At 36.4% G+C, this 25,063-nt stretch overlaps 1 protein-coding gene across 1 annotated transcript in view; it reads left to right on the top strand.

Annotated features, from left to right (window-relative positions):
* The window catches only part of LOC126369649 (uncharacterized), a 108,466-nt gene that overhangs the window by 40,915 nt on the left and 42,488 nt on the right, over positions 1–25,063 (top strand). Inside the window, exon 3 of the mRNA XM_050014192.1 lies at positions 23,162–23,190. Within this exon, the coding sequence (XP_049870149.1) occupies positions 23,162–23,190 (29 nt within the window). The remainder of the gene's footprint in view (positions 1–23,161; positions 23,191–25,063) is intronic.

Here is a 25,063-nt window from a genome sequence, read left to right as displayed (position 1 = left end):
GTTAGTACTATGTCGCATTGAATTATTTCACAAATAGAAGATCACGCCTATTTCCTGTTGGGGTAGGCAGTGACCACAGCATTCCACTTGCTACGATCCTGATACAACACAGTTGGGCGCGAATCTCGTTTCAGGGCGTCATCTGAAAAGGTGGTGAGCAGTATCGTCGTCTATAATGGCAATGCATTTACATTTACTGACTAGCATTTTATGTCTTTTGTTTACTCTCCAGCAGAGAGCTTAATATGTAATCCTCTCACTGGCTCTACACAAGTGCCGAGGCTAAACGCTCCGCTCAAACAAGTGATTACCGAAGTATCAGTGACGCAGTATATAACCAGCATTACCACGGATATTACTGTTATCCTTGACACAGTGTGGGGCAGCTTAACAGTCGAACGTACTAATACGTGTTATAACAATAACATTGAATAAAATTGTTTTAACAAGCTGTTATCGACCATAACAGACGGTGATACGGTTCGTCACGTTGGTGTAATAAATCACGGTGAAACTCGAGTAGGTGATTAGTTCATGCAATGGCTGTACATCTGACTATTGCATATTAGTCGTCAGCTTATTATTTATTTATTTTACATGAACAAAGCTTTAGGAGATAAAATAAATACAATAAAATTTAAATGCACAAAAGTAAATTACATAATTATTAAAATATATATTTTAATTACAGAAATAAATATATTTGATTTGAATAAATATTATAGAAAATGCATAGAAATAAATTATAAAACTATTACAATATACATCTTAATTTAAGAAATAAATTAAAAATATATTTTACATTTGCACAATTCTAACTTTCTGTAAACTCGTCAGTCGGTGACGTCCAAAGATTAAAGATCGATGTGACGTTAACGTTCATGAGCATAATATAAATTATAATAAATAACGAATGAGGGACTTTCCAGGCTACGCTCCTCAAAACAATATAGATGGCGCTGTACATATCATCTGCTGCTAATTAATATCGCCGACTGTGTAGATAAGGCATTGGAAACCCAAAACCAGATTAATCAATGGCCAAATAGCCCTGACTCTACTTAATGACTCCGATTTTGTGTCAATAGTTGAAATCGACAGTTTCCGTGGCTGCGCCAGATTCTTTTTTGCTGACCATTTTTTCAGTAAAGAGATTCCAATTAGTAAACATCCGTGTTGTTAATTAAAGAGAACGGTAGCTTTTTGTAAATTCTTCCGGTTACTACTTATTTATTTAAATAACACTTATTTATTTAGTAACACGAGCCATGTCAAAGACTTTTGGTCGTTAATAACTAAGTACATAATAACCTTGTACCCTGGTGACAGTAGGATTGTTTGTTTTTATTAATTAATGGCGAGGTCAGTCTTCAAAACTAAGGACGGTACTGAAAAGTATCGGCGAACGAAGGACGTATTATATTCAAATTCAAATTATTAGAGCGTGGCTCTTAAATTGATGATGATGATGATTATTAGAACCTTCATATAAAAAAAAAATGTAAAGGTTTATTTGTAACAAAAAGAGGATATAACTTCAGACCCAGAGTAAACCTGAAGAAAATAGGAAGGATTTATAATATTTTTCATTGTTTCTTGAGACCTTCAAGCAGTGGCAAAAAGGTGTAGAGCTCATAATTTAGTTTAGTTTATCTATGACAGAAATAATAATTTTGAACCCCGCTACGCCTACACCATCTATTGTTTCTGAGCGAGGATCCCAACACCCTTAAGTACTTTGTAGGTAGTATGATATGTTTGACTCCAGTGAGTAAAGTCCTAAAATACCAAAATTCTCAGCTGAGGCCGAGTCGAGTGAAGGAAGTTATTATTATTTATTTATTATTAAGCCTTAAGTAACACTAGTATAAATGCATGTCCTGCAAAATTGCATGAGCAATTTGTCTGCAGGATCACAGTCTCACTCACATGGTTAAATTACAAAAATTAAGAAAGAAATAGGTATGTGCTAAATTAAACCTAATAAATATTTTTTTAACTTATTATTAGTTTCGAGTTAACATCTGAGAATACGCGTGTTACACTTTCTAATAACAATACAATACATACACTTTATTGCACCAAAATAAAAATAAATAATTACAAAAAGACTTAACTAAGTATATGGCAAACACTAATAAACACAAATAATACTAGCTACATTAACAAAATACATTATTAAAATATTTTTTAGTGGTAATTCTTACATTGTTTTTGTTAGTCTGTTTCTTTCTATACCAATTTTACAATGAAAACTGAAATATTAATCAGTAAATGAAAGTAACTTAAATATAATTATTACAGAAGAAATTGCGCAATTATTAAATTAATAATTGCGGAAAACAAGTTCGAATTTCAGAACTACTACTGTACTTAATTAAAATTTCATTCTTGTTTGTTATTTAGATTAAAAGTATTTTCTACCGTCGGGAGACATCAGTGGTAGTAGAGTTTCTTTAGAAGTGGAATGCACGAGGGAATGAAATTGCTTTTCTGCATACAATATTATAATAACTATATCTCAGATACCAGGTTAGATAAGCTCATTGATCTCATAACCCACAAGATAGAAGAAGTAAGTGAATTGGTGGATTATAATCCATTAATTAACGGCCTCCGTGGTCCAATAGTTGAGCGATGGGCTCACGATCACGGTCCTGGGTTCGAATCCCAGTGAGGACATATCACAAAAAACACTTTGTGATCCCTAGTTTAGTTAGGACATTACAGGCTGATCACCTGATTGTACAAAAGTAAGACGATCCGTGCTTCAGAGGACACTTTAAGCCGGTCCCGGTTACTACTTACTGATGTATGTACGTAGTCGTTACATGAATCATGTCAGAGGCCTTTGGCGGCTCAATAGTAATCCTGACTGTTCTCTATTTTTACATACTGTTACTTGTTCTATTATCATTTACCCATAGTATTATTTTGTCATAACTTTTTAAGCATAATTTTGAAAATCATAACTACTATAAGCATAATAATTAATGATAATAATAATATATAAGCATAATAATTAATGATAATAATAATATATAAGCATAATTATTATAAGCATAAACACTGTACTCCATACTATTATTATTAGGTATTTTGTGTGTATAGGTTAGGTATACTGGGTGTTAGTGACATCCTAACGAATACTGAAGAGGTTGATTCAGACCATGATGCTGAGTTAAAATCAAGTGGAATTTTCCGTCGCAAAATTCATGATTTTTTTTTAGTTTTTTTAAATTATTTTCAATTCTATACTTTTGCGATGGAAAATTCCACTTGATATTAACTAAGAATAATCAGATGAATCATCCCTCTCAGTATTCGTTACGATGACACTTACACCCCGTACAAGTACATACGGTAGCCATATAAGTAGGTATGGGTGTTAGTGACACCGAATAACTCTGCTGCATTGAATAACAGAGTTTAAATTTGATTTATGTTGGTAATAAATCCGGCACGTATTCACGCTTGTTCGTGGTCCAATGTCCAATATAATGGAGTCGAAGTGGCTGATCCAACGTGCTCTCAAACCGACGCCGGGATTAATGCAAATTGGGCCGATTCATACACTACGTGATTGTCCGCTCCACTGGGTTTGATGTACGACGATTTATTTGTAACTCCATCAATAATGGTTACGGAATAAATGCCACAAAAAAAATTCGCTATGAATTTGTAACATTGGTAAGTTATTGAAGCGGAAGTGTGTATGAAAATGCTTTTTTTGACTTATTATCGTAAATATTTCGATATAGGTACATAAGGCTGCATATAGCATTAAGTACTTGGCCAGACAAATGGGTAGCATTGAAAGCTCTCCCTGTCTCACCATGTAGTATCGCATATCGTAATGAAATAAATATACAGAAGGATTGCACCCAAGTTGTTCTTGATTGTTAAACAAAGATTAATTGTAATTAATCTTTGTTTAACAATTATTATTGTACCGAAAATCTCTGAGCGTTAAAAGGAAAATCTTGGTTTTTTTGCGTGTATACGAGTAATATGCACTCATACTTATATAAGCTTATACATACACATAGAAAACCGGGCATGACGACTGAATGTCTATAAATGAGACTTATGTAAATGAGGTTTATGTAAAACATCTAAAAACCTCCCCTTCGGAGAGTCTCTCTGTATTGCCTCAATGAGCCTTATATACTATACTGCAAAATACAACTGTATTTAAGCTACCAGAACATACATACATAAACTCACGCAATTGCCCACTGGGGTAAGCAGAAACTATAGAATTCCATTGTTTCGATCAACACTCCTCTTGCTTCCTCCACATTCATCAATCGCTTCATACACGCACGCCGGTTCAGAGTAGATCATATTAAGCCTTTTCTAAGGACATCTCCAATTTGGTCAATGTAAGTCCTTCGCGTTCTACCAGAAATATTCAAAAACCTTCCTTTCGTCACGGATATCGTACCGGACACGTTATAAAATTTAACACGTTGTTAATAACATACGCAGACTCCTGAAATTTAATTTTAAACTTTTTACTATCACGTTTTATCCCTATTCCATGGTATTAACCAGTACTTTTAGGACCCTATTTCATAAGATTTACAATTGTAAATTACAACGACAATTTGTTATGTCTTTGCAGAGTACTAGTTTATGCGATTAATATTTATATTAGTTGAGCGGAAGGCAAGAGGGAAACCACTGCCCTATTTTCCCTAAAAAGTAGCACGGAGAATGCTACACCGACAAGAGCGTGGCTCTTAAAATAGTGATGATGATGATAATAGTTACGCGTTACGCAATGAACACCAATTATCATTGTAATTTACAATTGTAAGTTTTATGAAATACTTTCGGATAGTCGGGTATTCTGCCGGCAATGTCCTTTGCCTTACCAAACTGCGGATCACGAAGTGTTTTTGTTTCTGTTTATGACCCCAGCGGGATTCGAATCCGGGGCCTTCGGACCGTGAGTTCAGCGCTCTACTACTGGACCACGGAGGCCGCCGCATGTGCATTAAGTTTTCACATCAGCGGTCCGTTGGGAAGGAGAGGTTTTATGGTAGATTTAAGTGTCTATTTACTTAAGTTACTTTAGACCCAACCTGTAATTGGGCTGGTTTTCCCTTAGGATTGGAAGGGCACATTGGCAGCCGTCACGTATAAAAAGACGTGTCAATAACCTTAGATTAAAAATAAAAAGGGTTACCGCTAGGTAGATAGTATACCTTGTTTTTGTACGAATAATAAATCATCGTCATCTCCCTAGCATTATCTCGTTTCTCGCAGGGTTCGCTTACCTAACCTAAGATTTGACAGGTCCGGTTTTTTAAGGTTTGACATATCGGGTTTTTTTAATGAAGATTTGACAGGTCCGGTTTTTAAGCGACTGCCTGCCTGACCTTCCAACCCGTGAAGGGCAAACCTTTGGGTCACATACCTCCGAAAATGTATTTCTAGGGTATTTCTGAGCACGTGATAATAATTTATGATCCAAACATGAATTCGAAAACAAATTCGTCAATCATTGGCTTAGCCTTGTGCTGGATTTGAACCTGCGACCTCAAAGTGAGAGGCACGCGTACTACCAACTGGGCTACTACGGCTTCGAATAATTTTAGAACCCTATTAAATGTTCTTGGAATAAGTTTGTCTGATAAATCGGAGTTTGTCGGACTTACTTAATTGGAATCAGCTTCTATTTATATCCAGCATAAACAAAGTAATAGCCAAATATTGGCTTAGGACGAAAAATTGGATATTTGTTGGAATTACGTTAGCTTTGTGTGTAGGTAAATATTATGCCCCGATTTTTAATAATAAATAATAATTTCAGACTAATTCTATAATAATTCTTGGTACTTTTAAGAATACGCATACACGCTATTCACGGTGTCTTGATATTTTTTTTAATAATTAATTACCTAATATTAAAAAAAATATTGAAGTAGCAATGTAGTGGAGTATGCTACATTCCTCCTCCGGTTGATTGAGGGAAAGCCTGTGCTCAGCAGTGGGATGGTTATGTTATAATATATCACAAAAGTTACAGGTAATGTAGGTAGGTGGTAGGGTTGATGGGGTTGGTAATCCACGTCACAACCCACACGATAGAAGAAGATAACAAAAGGTACATATATATTTATGTAGGGCAAAATATTGCTCTATATTAAAGTCGTAAGGTCCAATGTCCTTTTAAATTCCATGCCCCCATTGTTTTATCCTTTGTAGCTGGAAATCTAAGCCTTACGAGGTTAGTTAATTCTGTCAGCAATTAAAAAAACGAAAGACAGCAAGTATGATATCGCGGAAATCTGTAGGCAATTAAGTATAGTACCTTATCAACTCAAGAAGTTCTCAAGTGGCGACTCTAGTACTCTACACTCCGGAAATAGTAGCGAGACACTCTCCACGCTCTATACTGGTTCATTAAATTTCTAGTTTCATCACCCCCACTTGGAATCTTAGCTACTTTTAAAGTGGGTTCCACGGAACCTAAGGGTTCCGTAGAAATGTCACCAAGGTTCTGCGAAATGGGCTAGTTTCCAACTAGTCAAATCACTTACTTTTTTCTAAACGTCTTTTTTTTTTGACGTGACTTATTGTACATTTGCCGCAGATGGCATTAACTACTTGGCCGGACAAATGGGGAGCGCTGAAGGCTCTCACCCGGTACAACGTTTAAGACAACAGGCCTGAGGGTGCCCAGTTGGGCGCGAACCTCGGCTCAGGGCGTCGTCTGAGAGGAAAAATATTTGAAAGAATTAATCGACCCTAGTGGGTCGATAGCGATAAGCGCTGAATGAGGGAATTCTAAACGTCAAAACACGAAACGACTATGGAATTTGCATGAAAAAGCACACTGTGACGTCATAGAAAAACGTGATAAAATGTCGGAATTTATTTTGAACCACACGCCCCAATTATTGTCTGTTGGACATAATGCCGAACTACTTATAAAGAAATATAAGTAATTATTGATAAAACTGTGAATCAATTTAATTAATTAAAGTATTAAAATGTTTTACTTTTTTTGTAATCATTTGATATGAGCTTCATTAAAGTAAAACGGACGATGGCTTTCACGGCCCTATAGTTGAAGTCCCGGGTTCGAATTGGTTGAGGTGGATTGCTAACCTCCGCGACTCTCAGGGTTATTATTGAGCCGCCTAAGGCCCCTAATATAGGCCACGTAACAACTACTTACTTAATTAAGTACAGTCACCTGGAAAATATGTATGAGGCGTGATGATGATGATGATAAACAGTAGCCGAGGCAGGCAGGACAATCGGGTGATCAGCCTCCAATGTCCTTATCAAACTAGGAATGTAGTAAAGGTGATTTTTGTGATAGTGTGTCCTCATCGGGTGAATCCGTCTGTTTAACCTCGTCATCTTCATCTTCAAATCAAATCAAATCAAATATACTTTATTGCACAGAACAGTTGAAGTTAAGCAACTTTCGCAAACGCCGGTCATAGGATGGGTGACCACAAAAAAAAAAGTTTTCATCTCGAGGCACGTTAAGCCGTTGGTCTCGGCTACATTAGCAGTCGTTAATAACCACCAATCCGCACTGGGCCCGCGTGGTGGTTTAAGGCCCGATCTCCCTATCCATCCATAGGGAAGGCCCGTACCCCAGCAGTGGGGACGTTAATGGGCTGGTGATGATGATGATGATGCACAGAACTAAATCATCATCTTCCTGGCGTCATCCCGTTTTTCACAGGGTCCGCTAACCTACCCTGAAGATTGACAGGTCCGGTTTTTTACAGAAGCGACTGCCTGTCTGATCTTCCATCCCGCGAAGGGAAAACTAGCCCAATTATAGGTTCACATACCTCCGAAATGTATTTCCCGGGAATGTGGGTTTCCTCACGATGTTTTCCTTCACCTCTGAGCATGTGATAATCATTTATGAACCAAATATGAATTCGAAAATCATTGGTTTAGGCATATGTTGGGATTCGAAGCCCTGCGATCTCAAATTGAGAGTTAAGCGTTCTACCAACTGGGCTATCACGGCTCTTTTCTTTTCCATCTGTTAGGTTTAACAGATGATATAATTGCTTTAATATGTTTATTAAAGCAATTATATTATCCTCTAACACTTGGAATCTATTAGGAGCAAGGCCAGAGTAGATGAGTATTCAAAAGACTAACTTATTAGGTACTTAGATGAACTTGAAATTAGATTCTCGCTTGAGAAACGTTTGCACTTTGGCCGATGTTTATCGTTATTGAGGCATATAACTTTTAATGTCAATTGTCCACAGAAGGTCAATGCGGGGACAACATAATACTTAAACTCCGATTAAAGTAAGGAGTAAACTGGGTCGTTAAAACCGAAGCTTTAAACTACAACAGGAAAAGATAACAGGATCTTTTTAGAAACTATTTCAGCGATTCATTGTTTACTCAATAGATTTTTATGGATTTCAAAGCAAATATAATTCACTACGTTATGGATTTGTCAATAAGTTTTCTTTCAGGTTATCTCCAACTTATTCCTACTAAACTTTGGCAGTAATGCTTGTCCACTCTTTGACGACCGGTTGCCGTAAACCATAAAGTTGAAGTGGACAAAAATCACTTTGTGATCCCCAATTTGGTACAGACACACACACACACGCGAGGTCACGTTTAGCTGTCGGTTCCGGCTACTATTTACGTTATTACGTGAGCCATGTCAGGGGCCTTTGGCGGCTCAATAGTAACCCTGATACCAGGGTTGATGAGGACAGTTATTAATACCTCAACCCGCACGAAAGATGAAAAATTACCGGGTAAGAAGTCAACGCTCCCTCCATTTTTATCCGGTTGTTATATTCTTGCCGAAATAGAATTTAAATTCTGCTCTTATTCATATGTTTACCACCCAAGCAACGTGTTCCAACCACGTGATAAATATGTATAAGGCGTGTTCACACAGACAGACAGGGGGACGCAATTAAAGTGAGAGACTCCATTGCACTCTGTGTTGCCCCAGTTTTGGTCGGGGTTGACCTAAATTCCTGGTAACAATCGGTCGACCGGGACGCTCTAGTTCCGATATAAATCCTCCCTCAAATATGATTGTATTTTCCCTTGCAACAGGTAAAAGACGGATGAAAGGAAAGCGTGTGGCTTAGATAAAACTGTTTACACATTTTTTGCGCCAAACAATATAAGGGCCTTAATGTATTTGTGTGAATATTAAAAAGCGCTTATATTACCTATATAATTTTATTTGAAGCTCGCTCAGGGATTTTCCTTTATTTAAGCGACTTTTCGGAGAGTTATTAAATTCGATAGTTACCTCTTTACAGAAATTGTGGGTTATTTTATTCGTTATGCATTTGAATATAAACTTCATAATTGTTGGAAATAAAAAAGGCTTCTTATTCTCTTTGCCGGGGTAAGTACTTATTACATTTAAAAGTACTTAGTATAAAATTTTGGTAACTATAATATATATCCCTTGCTGTTCGTAAACATTATTTACTGATTTTTAATGTTTTACTTTATGTAACAGCAACGCTTAGAGATTACTGGCGTGCTCCGAAAATTTGTGACAACGTTCATTTGATGTTTTATGAGGAGAAATAATGGGAAACTCGGATAAACTCTCACAAAGGCGAGAATTCAATTTCTTTGCCTTTGTATAAGCGTTGCGGTATATTATTATGAATAATACATGTCTTAAGTTTTAGAATAACTCTCTCGTTGAGCTTAGTGTTTACAAGGAAATAACTCAAATCTTTGGAAGTCTAATATTGTGGGTTAATTTTAGAGTAGACGTGTTTGCGAAGCTTCGGTTTAGTAAATATCCTTATTATGAAGTATAAATACGTTTTCCCATTTGTAGGTATCTAAAATAGGGACGTTATTTATCTCAGAGCAATGACCTTTTTCTTGCACTTAAACCTTCTAAGAAAGGCAAAAAGAACTGTTTACATATATAAACCACTTATGTAGACTGTATACTTACATGGGACTTAAACATAACTGACGAGGAGTGCGTCACGGACTCGAAGAGGTGGGCCTCTGCCTACCTCTTTGGGGATATAGGCGTGGTGTTATATTAAACTTATAACTTTAGCTCTGCTGTTTATCCGTCTTATAACTCGATACAAATTAGGTCATGAGTATGCAAAGCGTTTAACTAAAATCAAATATTTTAAGATAAAACTTAGAAGGCGGATCCCATACTAAGTAATTTATCTCCTCTTCTTCACTTTGAGAGCGTCCTTGGATTTTCTCCTAATTTATTGAATAAAGGAGTTTATTACTTGTCATTGGATATAATATAACCCAGATACGGTACGGTCACGAGAGTATACATTTTGGTAACATGTCACATTAACTTTTTTGACAAATTGAACTGTAAGTCTCAGTAAATGCCAAATATGTTAGTGCGACAGAGTCCTAAAGTGGGTACATCATATTGCTCATGACTGTACTTATTACTACGTAGTAATGTAGATAGTATGGTTTCATTATTTCCACTTTTTTATAAAAACACATTTTGACAATGCTCCCATTGAGAATCGAACCCGGACCTTCAGATAGTGAGCCCAACGCTCTAACCATTGCGGCTGTTTATGCAGTTATATATACAGGGTCTTAGTGACAACGTAATGGAAACTTTGAGGGATGATTCTGAGTTATATCAATTTTGAATTTTACGTCAAAAAAAAATATGAATTTTGCTACGGAAAATTCCACTTGATATTAAATCAGAATAATGGTCTGAATCCCGCTCAGTATTTGTTACGATGTCACTAACATCCTGTATGTATATATTTATTAAGTTTGTAGTTGTATATATTTCCGGTCAAGTAGTTAATGCCATCTGCGGCAAATCTACGATAAGTCACGTTAAAAAAAAGTTGTATATATTTATTATTATTAACTCAGGCAGGCAGTTTTCACTGATAAGTGCCTGTATTCAACTATTCAGTTGTGTTTTCCTTTCTCTGTTTATGGTAATTGTCCAATTTGTTTTTGAAGGTGTTGATGCTAAAAGCGGAGACCACGTCCTGCGGCAGCCCCAATAAGATTATACGATTATATTTTCTAATGATAACGCCAGTAGGCTGTACTGGGCCTTAGGATGCCGATTTATCATTCGACGTTGATATTGAGTTCCCTTCTGCAAACACTCCGTGGGGTAAATAAGGCTATTTGCGGCAAACGTTTTCCGCGATATATTTGGAATATAATACTCTACAGTGATATATCGTTGCTGTCTGCATTTTGCTATTAGCTGCAAAAAAAAATACATCAGTAAGTATTAAGATACGTATATAGTATATAAGATACGTCCGCAAAGCCGCTATTTAGGTCTCTGGGTATCCTGACACTGCCGTCCATAGTCGTGCTGCAGGTAGCCACTTATGTGCGCTGTAACCTAGACGAATACATAACGGCTAGGGAGGTGCATGGACGCAACCTGCGGAGTGGTGGTAGACTGGTAGGTGTTCGTCACAGACTCGCAAAGTCCGATCGGCTGACCCACGTCATGGGCCCGTCGGTGTACAATAAACTGCCGACACACGTCACTGACGCACCGTCTATACCTTGTTTTAAATCGCGACTCAAACGTTGGCTTCTTGAGCACACGTTCTACAGTTACGATGAATTTGTTAATTTGTAATTTAGATAATTAGGTACTGGAAAGTACAGTTCAAATATTGTGTAGGTACATTATTTGTATGAATGTATTGATGTAACAATTTTATTTTAATTTTTAATATTGTAATGTGACTAATTTTTATCTTGACATTTAATACGAATTATTACCAATAAATTATGAATATGAATATTTATTAGTACACTGCATCTAAATTCTTTCTTGAAACTAAAGCATAAAATAAAAATACCTACCTAAAGTATCTACGTACTTATCAAATTTCATACTCGTATATTTACTTAAGCACCGCACTAAATGTAAGTAACTTTGTTTACGTCTTATTTGTTATGCCTGGAACTTAAATATAGCTGGCCAGGAGTAGGTGTATATATTTACTATATACTTCTGCTTACCTCTTATGTCTTTTGTTTTCGTTTTAGCCCATAAATGAAACGAAAACTATGATTACACACACAAACACACACACACACACACACATTAACAAAATTTGTCTTTTCAATGGGAGAGGTATTAAGTTGCCGTAGAGACTGCTACACTGAGAGTTGGTTGAATGACTTGATAACGACTTTAAATTCTAGCACATTCTAGAACATTTGTATTCTCACCTTCTAAGATGGTGACGTGTAAGTACGTGTACGTACGTGACAGATTATTTACTTGTACTTAAAACGAACGAACGTGACTACTAACGTAGACGTGGGGGCGCGGGCTGACAAATACTTTCGGCTACATGCGTAGACCCCTAGGGATCGGCCATAATAGACTTCAAATTTGTTCCACAATGACTGTATATATCACTATGCCAACCCTACAAAACAACCGAAATTTCCTTTTAAAAATAAAATGATAATACACTCATGGGTACTATTCGTATTTCATTGTGTCTGGAATACTTCTTCTTCTCTCGTGTGGGTTGAGAGGTGGATGACCACCATCAATCCTGGTGTCAGGGTTACTACTGAGCCGTCAAAGGCCCCCGAGATGACTCATGTAACGACTGCTTACTTACATCAGTAAGTAGTAACCGGGACCAACGGCTTAACGTGCTTTCCGAAGGACGGATTATCTTACTTTCGGACAATCGGGTGATCAGCCTATAATGTCCTAACCAAACTAGGGATCACAAAGTATTTTTTTGTGATATTTCCCCACCGGGTTTCGAACTCGGTACTTCTGGATCGTGAATTCGTGAGCCCGACGCTCAACTACTGGACCACAGAGGCCGTTATCGTTTCTGGAATAAAATAATAATAATACTAACAGAAATATTTTCACTTTAGCAGAAATCCATAGGTAAAAATTCGTTTCCGGGACAATGAGAATATGATATGACAATGGGATAATGGGACTGTTATGGGACAAAAATGTCTCCAAAAGGTTCATGTAAATAGTGCACCTGTGCGTTAAAACATTATTCAAACATTATTCTGAGCCTGTTTAGCAAACGGACGTTTTAACAAATTCATAAGTACTTGTACTTGTACTAGTACTTGTATAGGTATTTATACAAAATCCAATAATTCTGTAAACAAGCTAAGTACATAACACTTCGAAACGATTTAGCTAATAATAACTCGTCATTATGATTCTAAGCTTAAAAGTGTTAAAAGCTTCTCTTTGACCCAATTTATGTAAGGCCCTCGTTACCTTTTAGCGGTTAAATTATTCTATGGTTGGTAAACGAAAAATAAGCATGAATAAATATCAATGAACCTAACGTTTGGTAGGTTCTACATAACATAAAGAGCCTATATACGACCTCCTGCTGGGCACACGCTTCCCCTCAATCAACCGGAGGGGGTATGGAGCGTACTCCACGTTGGTGGAGCTGTTTTACGGCTAATAGCCGGGACCAACAGCTTAACGCACTGTTTATTTTTAAGTTTTCTTCGATTCAATTAAATTCCTTCATTCATTTAATAACATTCAAATAACATTCATTTCCATATCTCACATAGTGAACGAGTGCCCTCTGCACCGGTTCCCAGGTGGCATAGCCGGGCTGCATTGTGTGATGGATGCGGCCGAGACTTGGTTAGGGGAGCTTAAGCTGGATATATGATCCACCCAGGATATTTAATTTTTGTCTGCCATACGCAATAATAATAATTTCAGGAAAGTAGTCCCACAATATAAATAACTTAACCTCCGAAGGCCGAGATGTCTAGACAGTCGGGTTTGGACCTTAAAAGGTCTTACGACTTCAGTCTAAGAACCTTTGTGTAAATATGTATGTAATCTGTTCAAGATATACTTTTAACGCGTTTGTGCTTTTCTTATTACTACTTAGCGGCTTACGGCCATTTAAGACTAAAGTAAGACTCAGAGGGGGTGAAGTCGGCGCCCGATACGAAATGGTGAGGGGCGGAGAGAAACCATTCTTCTATACGTAGTATTATTCTTGCCGAATGAAATATAAGGCTCTAGTCCGTCATGTGATAATATCATTTCTGTGGAAAATGCTAAACGATATTTAAATTGTTCCATTGTCTCGCCTCGCGTATGGAAAATTGTATTACTGTTCGGAGAGCGCTTTTCTCAAGGTGACAATAACACGTTTAACTGAAACTGAATTCAGGGTTCGTAGGTATGTTATTGCATCGAAATTATGATTTTGTTTTGACGTGACTTATTATAGATTGGCCAGACAAATGGGGAGCGCTGAGGGCTCCCACCCGGTACAAAATTTAAGACAACAGGCCTGAGGGTGCCCAGTTGGGCGCAAACCTCGGCTCAGAGCGTCGTTTGAGAGGAAGAATATTTGAAAGAATTAATCGACCCTAATGGGTCTATAACTATAAGCGCTGAATGAGGGACATCGTCGATCACGCTGGCGGTGTCGGTATCGGGGTTCTGAACTGTTTGGTGTCGCGAGCTGATTGGCCGCCTCTATGGCTAGAGTAATCGGGTTCAGGGAATCGTATATTACGTCCTTCGGACGCCTATACTTTTTAGTACAGTCTCTGACCGGGACGTATTCGGAAGCCGTAACTACTACGGGATTTAGGTGTTGCGGGGCTGAATCGAAAGTTACGAGTGAAAGTATTGATATTTTAGAGTGTTATGGAATGACTTACAAAGCACTTTGTACACAATAGAAAAAGAAATCCTTTGACTAAATAAGAAGAATGCCTTTGAATATGAAAAGTTATTTTAATAAAAATGTTATCTTAGACAGGCAGACGCGACGTGACAATCTAGATATAATGTAATGTTGTTTGATTTTCCTAAGTGAACTGGGGAAGTTATGACGTCATTCGTGACGTGACCTTTCATCAAGTAATTCTCATGAAAATGTATGCGAAGGCACGAAACCGAAAGGGGTGGATTTTCGTACCCCTGTTGAGGGAGAGTTCTGCTTTAAATGCGTTGCGAGTACGCAATAGTGCGCGTGTGTAGGCTATTAAAATGAAAAAGAGCACTTTTGTCGTTTTCATTTTAATAGCCTATGTAATTTACCACAGTTTGTCCAAGTATTTATTTCACAGCATTATGGTAAACAGTTGTTACAATTTATACAGTATCACACAATTTATACAGGGAGGGTACAGAAAAAAATAACATAAAAATCTAAATTTCGAACTTATGTGTAATGTAGAATGTGTAGTGTAGAAATAAAAAGCTGACGTAAATTATTAGTGGACTGTATTTCAAATTCACTTTTACAAATTACAGCCATTATGCACAAAGTTGAGGAAAAGAAGAAAAAACTACAGGCAACATTAAAAAACATTGGTTACGGTGTTACCATTTACATAAAAAAGTTTTGTTATTTCTTAATTATCAATATACATATGAAGTGAATAAATTCTAATCTTATTATTTGTTTAATTAATTATATTTATACACTATTTTTATTTATTATATATTTTATGTTGATTAATTTAACAACTAATTTACGCTCATTCATCATTATCGACAACCGGAAATCGTCTACTGCTATACAGGGTGTTAGTGACATCGTAACGAAAACTTTAAGGGATGATTCAGGCCATGATTCTGAGTTGATATCAAGTGGAATTTTCCATCGCAAAAGTATGGAACGGAAAATAATTTAAATAAGCTCTAAAATTTTCATGACTTCTCCGACAGGAAATTCCACTTGATATCGACTCAGAATCATGGTCTGAATCATCCCCTTCAGTATTCGTTACAGTGTCACACCCATACCTACTTCTATGGCTACTGTATGTACTTGTGTGGGGTGTAAGTGACATCGTAACGAATACTGAGAGGGATGATTCAGCTGATTATTCTGAGTTAATATCAAGTGGAATTTTCCATCGCAAAAGTAAAGAATTGAAAATAATTTAAAAAAACTAAAAAAATAACATGAATTTTGCGACGGAAAATTCCACTTGATATTAACTCAGAATCATGGTCTGAATCATCCCTCTGAGTATTCGTTACGATGTCACTAACACCCTGTATAATATTATGTAACTTTAATGGAATACCAAGCTCCTTCATAATCTACAACTGGGGGGTTAAACGCCACATCGAACAATTCAGCTGAAAAAATAATATTGCTATTTGACATTTGTTCGCATTACGCACTTACATTTCAATACGCAAACGTTAAATTGCAATATTGCTTTATTAGACGAATTGCTTCAATGTGGCCATTTTAATTCCCCTGAACTTAAATTTAATAACTTATTTTTCTTGCAATAAATAATTTCCGATTTATGTTCGTTTGTGTAGAATTATGAAAGGTTTTCATCGGTTTAACTCTTTCATAGTGAATCGTTATTACTATTGTTGTGCAATGGAAATGTCATTCACAATGGATTTTGTTTGTGCCATTTGTTACATTGAAAGCGGCTTAATTATTTTAATAAAATGGTTTGGAACAGAAATATGAAATAAAGGGAAAACCTGAAGTACATTCAACGGCTTATATAATAAACTAGAGCTACTATAATTTTAGAATAAGTACTCCCATTGTGTTATGTTATATATATCATAACACATAACAAAGCATCACGCCTGTATCACCGAAGGGGTAGGTAGTGGTGTATAGTACACCTACACGCCGCCAGGTAATTTCTTCCTTTATCGGCAAACAGCTGTTTTCCTATAAGTAAATACATATTGGAGGTAATTCCTATAGACACCATCTAATTTTATTTTCCTATCCACCGAAAAGGAAAGGGACGGGTAATCGACAAGCATTAAATAAAATTTATGGAACACACGTTAATTTTAAGCACGAATCTAAAACAACCCTATAAAAAATTACATTGGCTAATAACCCGACACAATTAAGTTGACAGCACACGTCAAACAGTTTGTATACCAGCGAGGTACCTTTTTGATTCGCCCGGGTTATTTATTAATTTACTCATTCTTCCTAAAATTAAGAGCTGTCAATCATCCCTCCCTTTACTTTTCGGCGGATAAGAAAATGACAGGTATAACTTAAAGTAAAATTAAGAGGTGTCTGCAGGAATGGGGGCCATTTAGCAGTTATATTTCAAAAAAACATTGCTGTTTCTCTGTCTCTCGACGTTCCTGTTCTTATTTTGATATTTGATAAGCATTTTAATAATGCAAATACGAGCAATAAAACACTCTCTCAGATACTTTTTCGACGGAAGTAATATTGTAATAACAATCAGTAGGTTATCATATTTCTTTGTTATTATATGTCACAAATTGGTTGTGTACTAGATTCAAGATAAATCATGAAATTCTGATTACTAAATAAAAACAGATCTAAAACTAACTGTTAGGACACCGACCATGAATCCCTTCCAAAAACTCCTTTGGTTCGCGCCAAAAACTTCCGCCACCCCAAGCCACGAAAAAAATAAATAAAGTGGATTCGACTACCGCCGTCGCGCGTTTCTGTACAAGAAATTTTTAAAATAACATAAAAGTGTATTAATTCAAGTTGTGCTGTTTAAACTTAATCTGAAAGTGCACTAGCAGTCTCCAGAGCACCCCGGGGTCAGAAGAAACCAAATTCAACAATCCTGTAAGTACTTACCTTTCTTTTGGTCGGTGTTTTGTATGGGCAAGTCTATTTTTCAGATTCAAAAATATCACTAATCTCAGTTATCCAACACTAACGAAAAACATTTTCTTTTTTTCTATTTGACTTATTTATGAATTTTAATAAAGAAAAACTGAATAATAAGTCTGAGATTTCATCACGTTTTTCTATGACGTCACAGTGCGCATTTTCATACAAAATCCATAGTCATTTCGTGTTTTGTCGTTAAGTAAAAAGTAACCGATTTGACTAGTTGGAAACTACCCTAATGCTCTTTATTTGTACTATGTACAACTGTTATTACGTAATGACAATTGAACAACCACATTTTTGTCATTTTAAACACACGAGTTGTGAAACGTAAAACGGCAGCCATCGCGGCACAGCAACCGTGGCGCGCGCATCGCGATATATATGTATATCGAGGGCTTCAGCCAATAGCCGTTCGGCGTCTATCTACGTAGATAGCATTCGGTGCGTTTATTGGTCGAAGCCCTCGATACAATTCGGGCCGCACGCGATGCGGTTGTCATGCATATCGTGCATTACATTGTACGTCAATAAAGACCAGTAAGTAGCTAAGCATGACGTAAACATATCGCGAACGCCGATATAAACCGACCCTATTGGTTTAGCGATAAATTAACCAATTCTATTGGCTCTGGTAACTTTGGCTGGCTTTTTTTTCACATAGATTACTAGCACAAGTTTGCGTATTGTAAAGTACTTAATTAAATCCATAACTTCGTTTCTTTCAAGACTAACTCAACAATCAAAACTTTTGATTTACTGAAAGGCTTCCCTGGTTTTAATATAATATCTGCGTGGGCAGAACCTTGGGAAGGGACTAGTAATAAAATAATATGGCGGACCAGACTCGTGGTGAGTTGGTCGTAAACAAACAGCGGCGTGGGCGGCGAGACCACGGCGATAGTGGCAGCGGTAAAGTGACAGGCGATATATTGTTTTAATAATATTAAAAACCCAATAGTATTTTCCACAACTGGCGTAGTCCCAAAACAATTTGAGTCATTTATTAAATATCTAGACATACAGCCTTCGATATATACGTATATATATATATCAGTAATGCAAAAAGCTGTCATTATGAACTCCTGTGGGATAGTCAGTAAGATTATGCAGAATGATCAATATAGTATACCTCCCAACATGATATCCACTTGCTCTAGGAAACCGGTTGTTAAAAGCTGTGATGAAAACGATAAAAAAAAATAATAAAACACTTCGTCGCACACAAATTTACCTACAAGAAATTTATAGGAGCAATCTCTTCCAGATAACCTTCGGAGGATATTTACACTGGAACAACAGCAGAGTGTAGTGCGCAAAAAGTATAATAAAAAATAGACATATTTTTATACATATTATAGGTTTGCCTCAGATGGCACTATCATGGACATGACATGGATGGATAAATGGAGAGCGTTGAGGGCTCCCATCCGGACCCAAAATTTAAGGTAACAGGCCTGAGGGTGCCCGTTGTAACATACATTCACCGCATGATGGATTTAAGCGTATCACGCACGCCACCAAGCTTTCTATTTGCATGTTCTTCTGTTTTGTGGTTTTCGAAATCACGAGGACGATGTAAATTGCAAAATGTTATTCGAAGTTGTAATGTCATAAGTAAAAAAAGGGGAAATGTTGTAAGTTGTGAGATTCGCACCCGTGACACTACATTCCAAGTTACGCATACTGCGAATATTCATAATAGGAACATTATTATGATTCATCAAAAGTGGCCTTCTTAGCTTCCCAGTTCAATTACGGATTCAGGAGTAGAGAAGACGCTACCCGCTTGCAGTAACACAGATATCTAGATGAGCGCACGTAAGATCTCATTACAATAGGCGACTGAAGATAGACCAGCCCATTCATTTGAATTAGCTGCTATTTACTAGGTATATAACACGTGAAAGCGAAGGAATTTAGAGAATGACATTCCTTTTAGGTGTATTCGTTTTCAAAGTAGAAAAGGTTTCTAATGGAAGTTTGAATTAAATCTTAGTGTACCATGATGCGGTGTTAACAAGGTTGACTACTTATAACATACATAAATACACTAAGGCCTATTTTCCACCGGGGTAAGCAGAGACTATGGAATTCCATTAGCTTCGATCCTGTCACACTTCTCTTGCTTCATCAATCGTAAACCTTTTCTAAGGACATCTCCAATTTGGACAATGTACGTATGGCGATACGCCATCTAATTATTTTTATAACGTTCCACGTTGCGATAAGTTAGCATTTCCTGCGGACCCTGCGGTTGGCATCTTGCATGTTGCTCGTACGCTATTGGCTGCCGCCGCGCAAGCCGCCAACACAACGGCGTGAACCGACTCAGAAGTTTAGGAGCATTTGCAGTGGAATTGACAAAACAATGTCATAGCGGTTAAAAAACAGGTTGGTCCATTAATTACGCTTTTGGTCGCTCGAGACTAATTTGCTTTGTAAGTATAAAAAGTCAACATAACGATGTGTTAGGTAAATGTCGTTATAATTTATTTCATACTTACTGTATAGTACATTTATCAGCTTTGCTTTAAATACAACTGACACTATTAACAATATTAATACATCTATATATTATATTTAATAGTAGTAGCAAAACGGTGTTTTATGCTTCAATAAAAATATTATTATTATTATAAAATCTGTAATTATGCTTGTGGCTCTGCTCACCTTCTTCTTCTATTGTTTGGGTTGTGAGGTGGAGTACCAACCTCATTAACCCTGGTGTCAGGGTTACTATTGAGCCGCCAAAGGCCCCTGACATGGCTCATGTAACGACTACTTACTTACATCAGTAAGTAGTAAGGGAACAACGGCTCAACGTGCCTTCCGAACCATGACCGTGAGCTTATGTACATATGAAGTTATTTACGAATATTATTTCGCTCAAAAGCAATCTTGTAAAGTACGTATTAAACACGTGTTGAATGCAATTCTGGGTGACTTGTACTCGACTTTAATTTCCGAGAGACACGATGTCACGAGATTGGCGCAGCTTCGTCGCATTCCTTCGCAGACACGATAATGAAACATCCTGGTTGGGAATACAAAGCAGCCCTGCAAGTATCCAATATGTCTTCCATTAAGGCTTGCTTTGACACTTTCAAGACAGGTAGGAAGTCTTCCTGATTGCTACGGTTTTTTTTTGTTTTTGAGTCAATACAGTGACATTCCAATTGTGTCTCAAGATTGTTATAAATACCTAGGTAGTAAACTCTGTGGTTTAACGGCATCATTCAAACCATGTATTTAGATTAAGGATGTAATGAAAAAAAAAACACCATTAGGAAGTCAACAGCATTAGTGTCACCGTAAAATACGCGTTTTATTGAAAATATCCAGTTAGAACATGCATATGTTGGTAACATATTATTATATAAGTTCCAAGTGGATATTTGCAAAAAGACAAACAATTAGGAATATTTTTGCGGTCTTCCTCTATCGTGTGAGTTGTGAGGTGGACCAACCCAATCAACCCTGGTGTCAAGGTTACTATTGAGCCGCCAAAGGGCCCTGACATGGCTCATGTAACGACTACATACTTGCATCAGTAAGTAGTGACCGGGACCAACAGCTTAACGTGCCTTCCGAAGCACGGATCTTCTTACATTCGGACAATCAGGTGATCAGCCTGTAATGTCGTAACCAAACTAGGGATCGGAAAGTGATTTTTGTGATATTTCCCCACCAGGATTCCCCATTGGATCACGGTTTTTGCGGTAACTGTAACGAAATTAACGTCAAGTACTCTGAAACTTACCTACACCTGTTTTTTGAGTTGCTACAATATGGGATATCGAGTGCTATACCAATATGATTCACGAGTATCTACAGTACTAGCAAAAAACACAGAAGGCGTTGAGCTGCGTATCAATACGACTTTCCATGACGTACGATTTTCAATATCATAAAAGTATAATAATGTTAAAAACATTTAATAATAATAATAATAATAAAAAATTATTCAGAAAAAAACATTAAGTACTTATAACTATTTACAAACAATCATCTTCAGACAAAGTATTGGTACATAATATTTTAACTGTTATTAAACATTCATACAAGATTACCTGTAACTCCTGCACTAGGCTAAAGCCCGTATCGCAGAAGTCACGTTCAAACGTTACCATAATAACACCCGTTGTTTTTTATGTATATTTACTCAGACGTCACTCAGACCCATTAATGCATTGTCGTATATTAATAAATTTGTTGATATCACCAATTAACAAAAAAAAAAACAATATTTACACGACGAGAAGCGGATATTTTACACATTTGTTTCACGCACATTTTTATCGACTTAATAAAAAATATTTTAATCCCGAAAAATATGATCCCGAAAATCCCGGGATTCATTAAATTTAATCCCGAAAATTTCGGGACTAAAATACGACACACATCCCGTACAAGTACGTACAGGTAGCCGTACGGGTACGTATGGGTGTGTATATAGTGACACCGTAACAAAAATTTGGGGGATGACTCAAACCATGATTCCGAGTTGATAATAAGTAGAATTTCCTGTTGGAAAATTAATGAAAATTAAATTATGAAAATTATTTTCAAATTCATTATTTAGCGACGGAAAATTCTACTTGACATCAAATCAAAATTATGTTTAGAATCATTTCTCAAAGTTGTTGTTGTTGTGAAAGTTGTTGTCGTGCCGCTAATAACCTGAGTACTTACTAATTATTACAATACCGCTTATAAGTAGGTACTTGTACTCTTAATTTTGTAGAAATGATACGATTTATATTTTCTCGTTTAAAGTAGAGTACGGATGACCGGTCTCTAGTCGCTTCATTCATGTTTAAAACGGCGGAAATTTACGCCGAAGCGACCCCTTTTACAGAGTAGCTATACATTTTATATCAACAATGAGTTTTCCGTTATGTAGTTTTCAATTAGAGATGAAAAGGAATCTTCTGTAGATGCTCTATTTTATGCAGTGATGTGCCGTTGGGAATGTTCCAGCTTATGTAAAAAGAGCTTTATTACCTAACCTTTAGGCAAATAAGACGAGAGTGCAAGAACGAACATTTTGAAAAAAGAAAAGCGGCCAGTATCCTTACTACTTATCAAAGAGTTTTTAAAACGAGAACTTTTCAAATTTGGAAACATTCCCGCGAACGCATCACTGATAGATAGTATTAGATTATGCGCATTTAGTAAAAGCTTACTAAGGGATCACGTGTTGTTCCACGTGATGAACAGTCATGAGCAACGTAATGTATCCACTTTAGGACTGTGTCGCACTAACATATTTGACATTTAGTGAGACTTACAGTTCAATTTGTCAAAAAAGTTAATGTGACATGGTACCATAGTGTATACATATTAATGCTCGTGACCGAACTAACATTATAATAAACATAAGCCCACGACTTATCCCATCGTAAGATCAACAAAGTGCCCACGCTTCACCGAATTTCCTCTGTTGTTCGTGCTTCGTTTTTTTCTTCGTAGATAAAGATGAATAATAGTTTGTTTTTTTTTTGTTACAGGTAGCAGTGAAGCTGTCGAGACTAAGTCGGTGAGTGAAACCAAATACTTAAATTATGTTTATATGCCAAGTTCTGTAAAAGTAATTTCTAGTTAGTAAAATCTTTTTATTTCTCCCTGTGGTGACGCAACTATGCTTTTTACTGAAAAGTTTCTTTCTTTGTAAATAAACTTGCTGATTGTAAACCATTTTAGGAACAAAATGATTTATGCTTTTCTACGATTCGCGTCTAGAATAACATGTCTGATGTACTGCTAACTTATCATTATACAGGTTTCAATGACTTTTTGGCGGGAACGGAAACGGGACGGTTGCTTTCTTCATTGAATAATTTAAATAATGAATACGAAGTGGTGTTTTGAGGTTAATGAACGCATTAAGTTAGTCGAAAAACATTCGCGACAGTATTATTATATCGGAATATTCAATAAACAAAGTGTACTTATCTATTTTCGCTTCGTGCCAACAAGTCGCTTCATAACTCAAAAGTGTATGCGAACTTTTGAGTTAATTAGTTTGGGGTTCGGAGTAGAAGTCTGCTCCAAGGGTGGGGGCTTAAGTTTCGTCATTCATCGTCATCACCTTTCATCATTTCATTAATGATCATCAAGAAAAAATACATAAGACATGGCTGTATGGGCATAGTTCCCTTTGCCTTGCCCTTTGGGGAAAACCAAAACAAACAACAACAAAAACAGTTTTCAACTATGAGTTCTAGGTAAGTAACTACTATCAAAGAATTCACTCTTCCGTGTTCCGTATACTTTCTTCATAAATTATAACTCTAATTTTAATCTAAGACAAATCAGAAACTTTTAGAAATTAAAGCAATCAAACTTTTGTAATTAAATTGGGACCCAAAGGCTTGTTTACTTTAGTCAAGGACTACATCTAGTAGAATGCTTCCAATGTATGATTACTTTATTTTAAGATAAATTCAGTGTTATTGTATAGTGATAAAATTGTTATTGCGATCTTTGTTTCAGCCTTTAAAACTGTATAAGTAGGTACTTGCACCAATGAGTTATTAAGTTTTCACTAACACAGGTATCCCGACCATTATCAGTGATACGGTCATTCTATCACGTTGGTCTACCTAACAGAAAGTTCGGTGAGGTGAGGGTACTTAGTTCATCTTGCTATGAATGTACGATAAGGTGCATAAGTCCAATCAGTTTCTTGCAAAGTAATAATTTAACTGGTTGCACTTAAGTCCTCCTGGTTTCATGTCCGTTCTGTAATAGACCAAAAACACGTACAAAACCATAAATTTTATAATTATGACAACTTATGGTTCATAATTTCTCCACTTTTACAAATAATTCACTGGACTCAATGACTGCACTTTTGCTCATTGGGGTAGTCCAGAGGTACAAACCTCTGACTACCCCAATGCGTCTATATTTGTGTCAGTTCAGGGCACTGTGGAGGTAAATTCCGTTCCCTCTGTCGTTTTACTAAACGATAATTATAAGATTATAAATAATTTGTTTTATTTTTAGTTTTGTTTAATTATTTCAGTTTTATATTTGTTTTTATTCTTTATTTTGTTGGATTAATCTATTTCGTTATTGTAAGTAACTGTTTTCTTTGTGGTGTATATTAAGATATTTATTTGAAAAAAACAATACAGAATTCATACACTATCAATATAAAATCCATTGTTTAAAATTTATTTAAAACATGTTCTACAAGTAAGTAAATATATAACTTACAATAAATAAAAAAAGTTACCTTCTTCTTCTTCTAATACTATGCATATGGAAAGCATATAAATATACGTACTGTTTCCAAGAAGCTTAATTTCCAACACCACCCACAATATCCGAGAGTAGAATCTTCTGTTTTGTATTAACATTAATCCTACGTCTTGTATTATTGTTAGGAAAACACGTGCAGACAC

This window comes from Pectinophora gossypiella, chromosome 9 (genome assembly GCF_024362695.1).
Source record: "Pectinophora gossypiella chromosome 9, ilPecGoss1.1, whole genome shotgun sequence".
NCBI classification, from domain to species: domain Eukaryota; kingdom Metazoa; phylum Arthropoda; class Insecta; order Lepidoptera; family Gelechiidae; genus Pectinophora; species Pectinophora gossypiella.
Note: the sequence above shows the minus strand (reverse complement) of the source record. Positions and strands in the feature narration are given on the sequence as shown.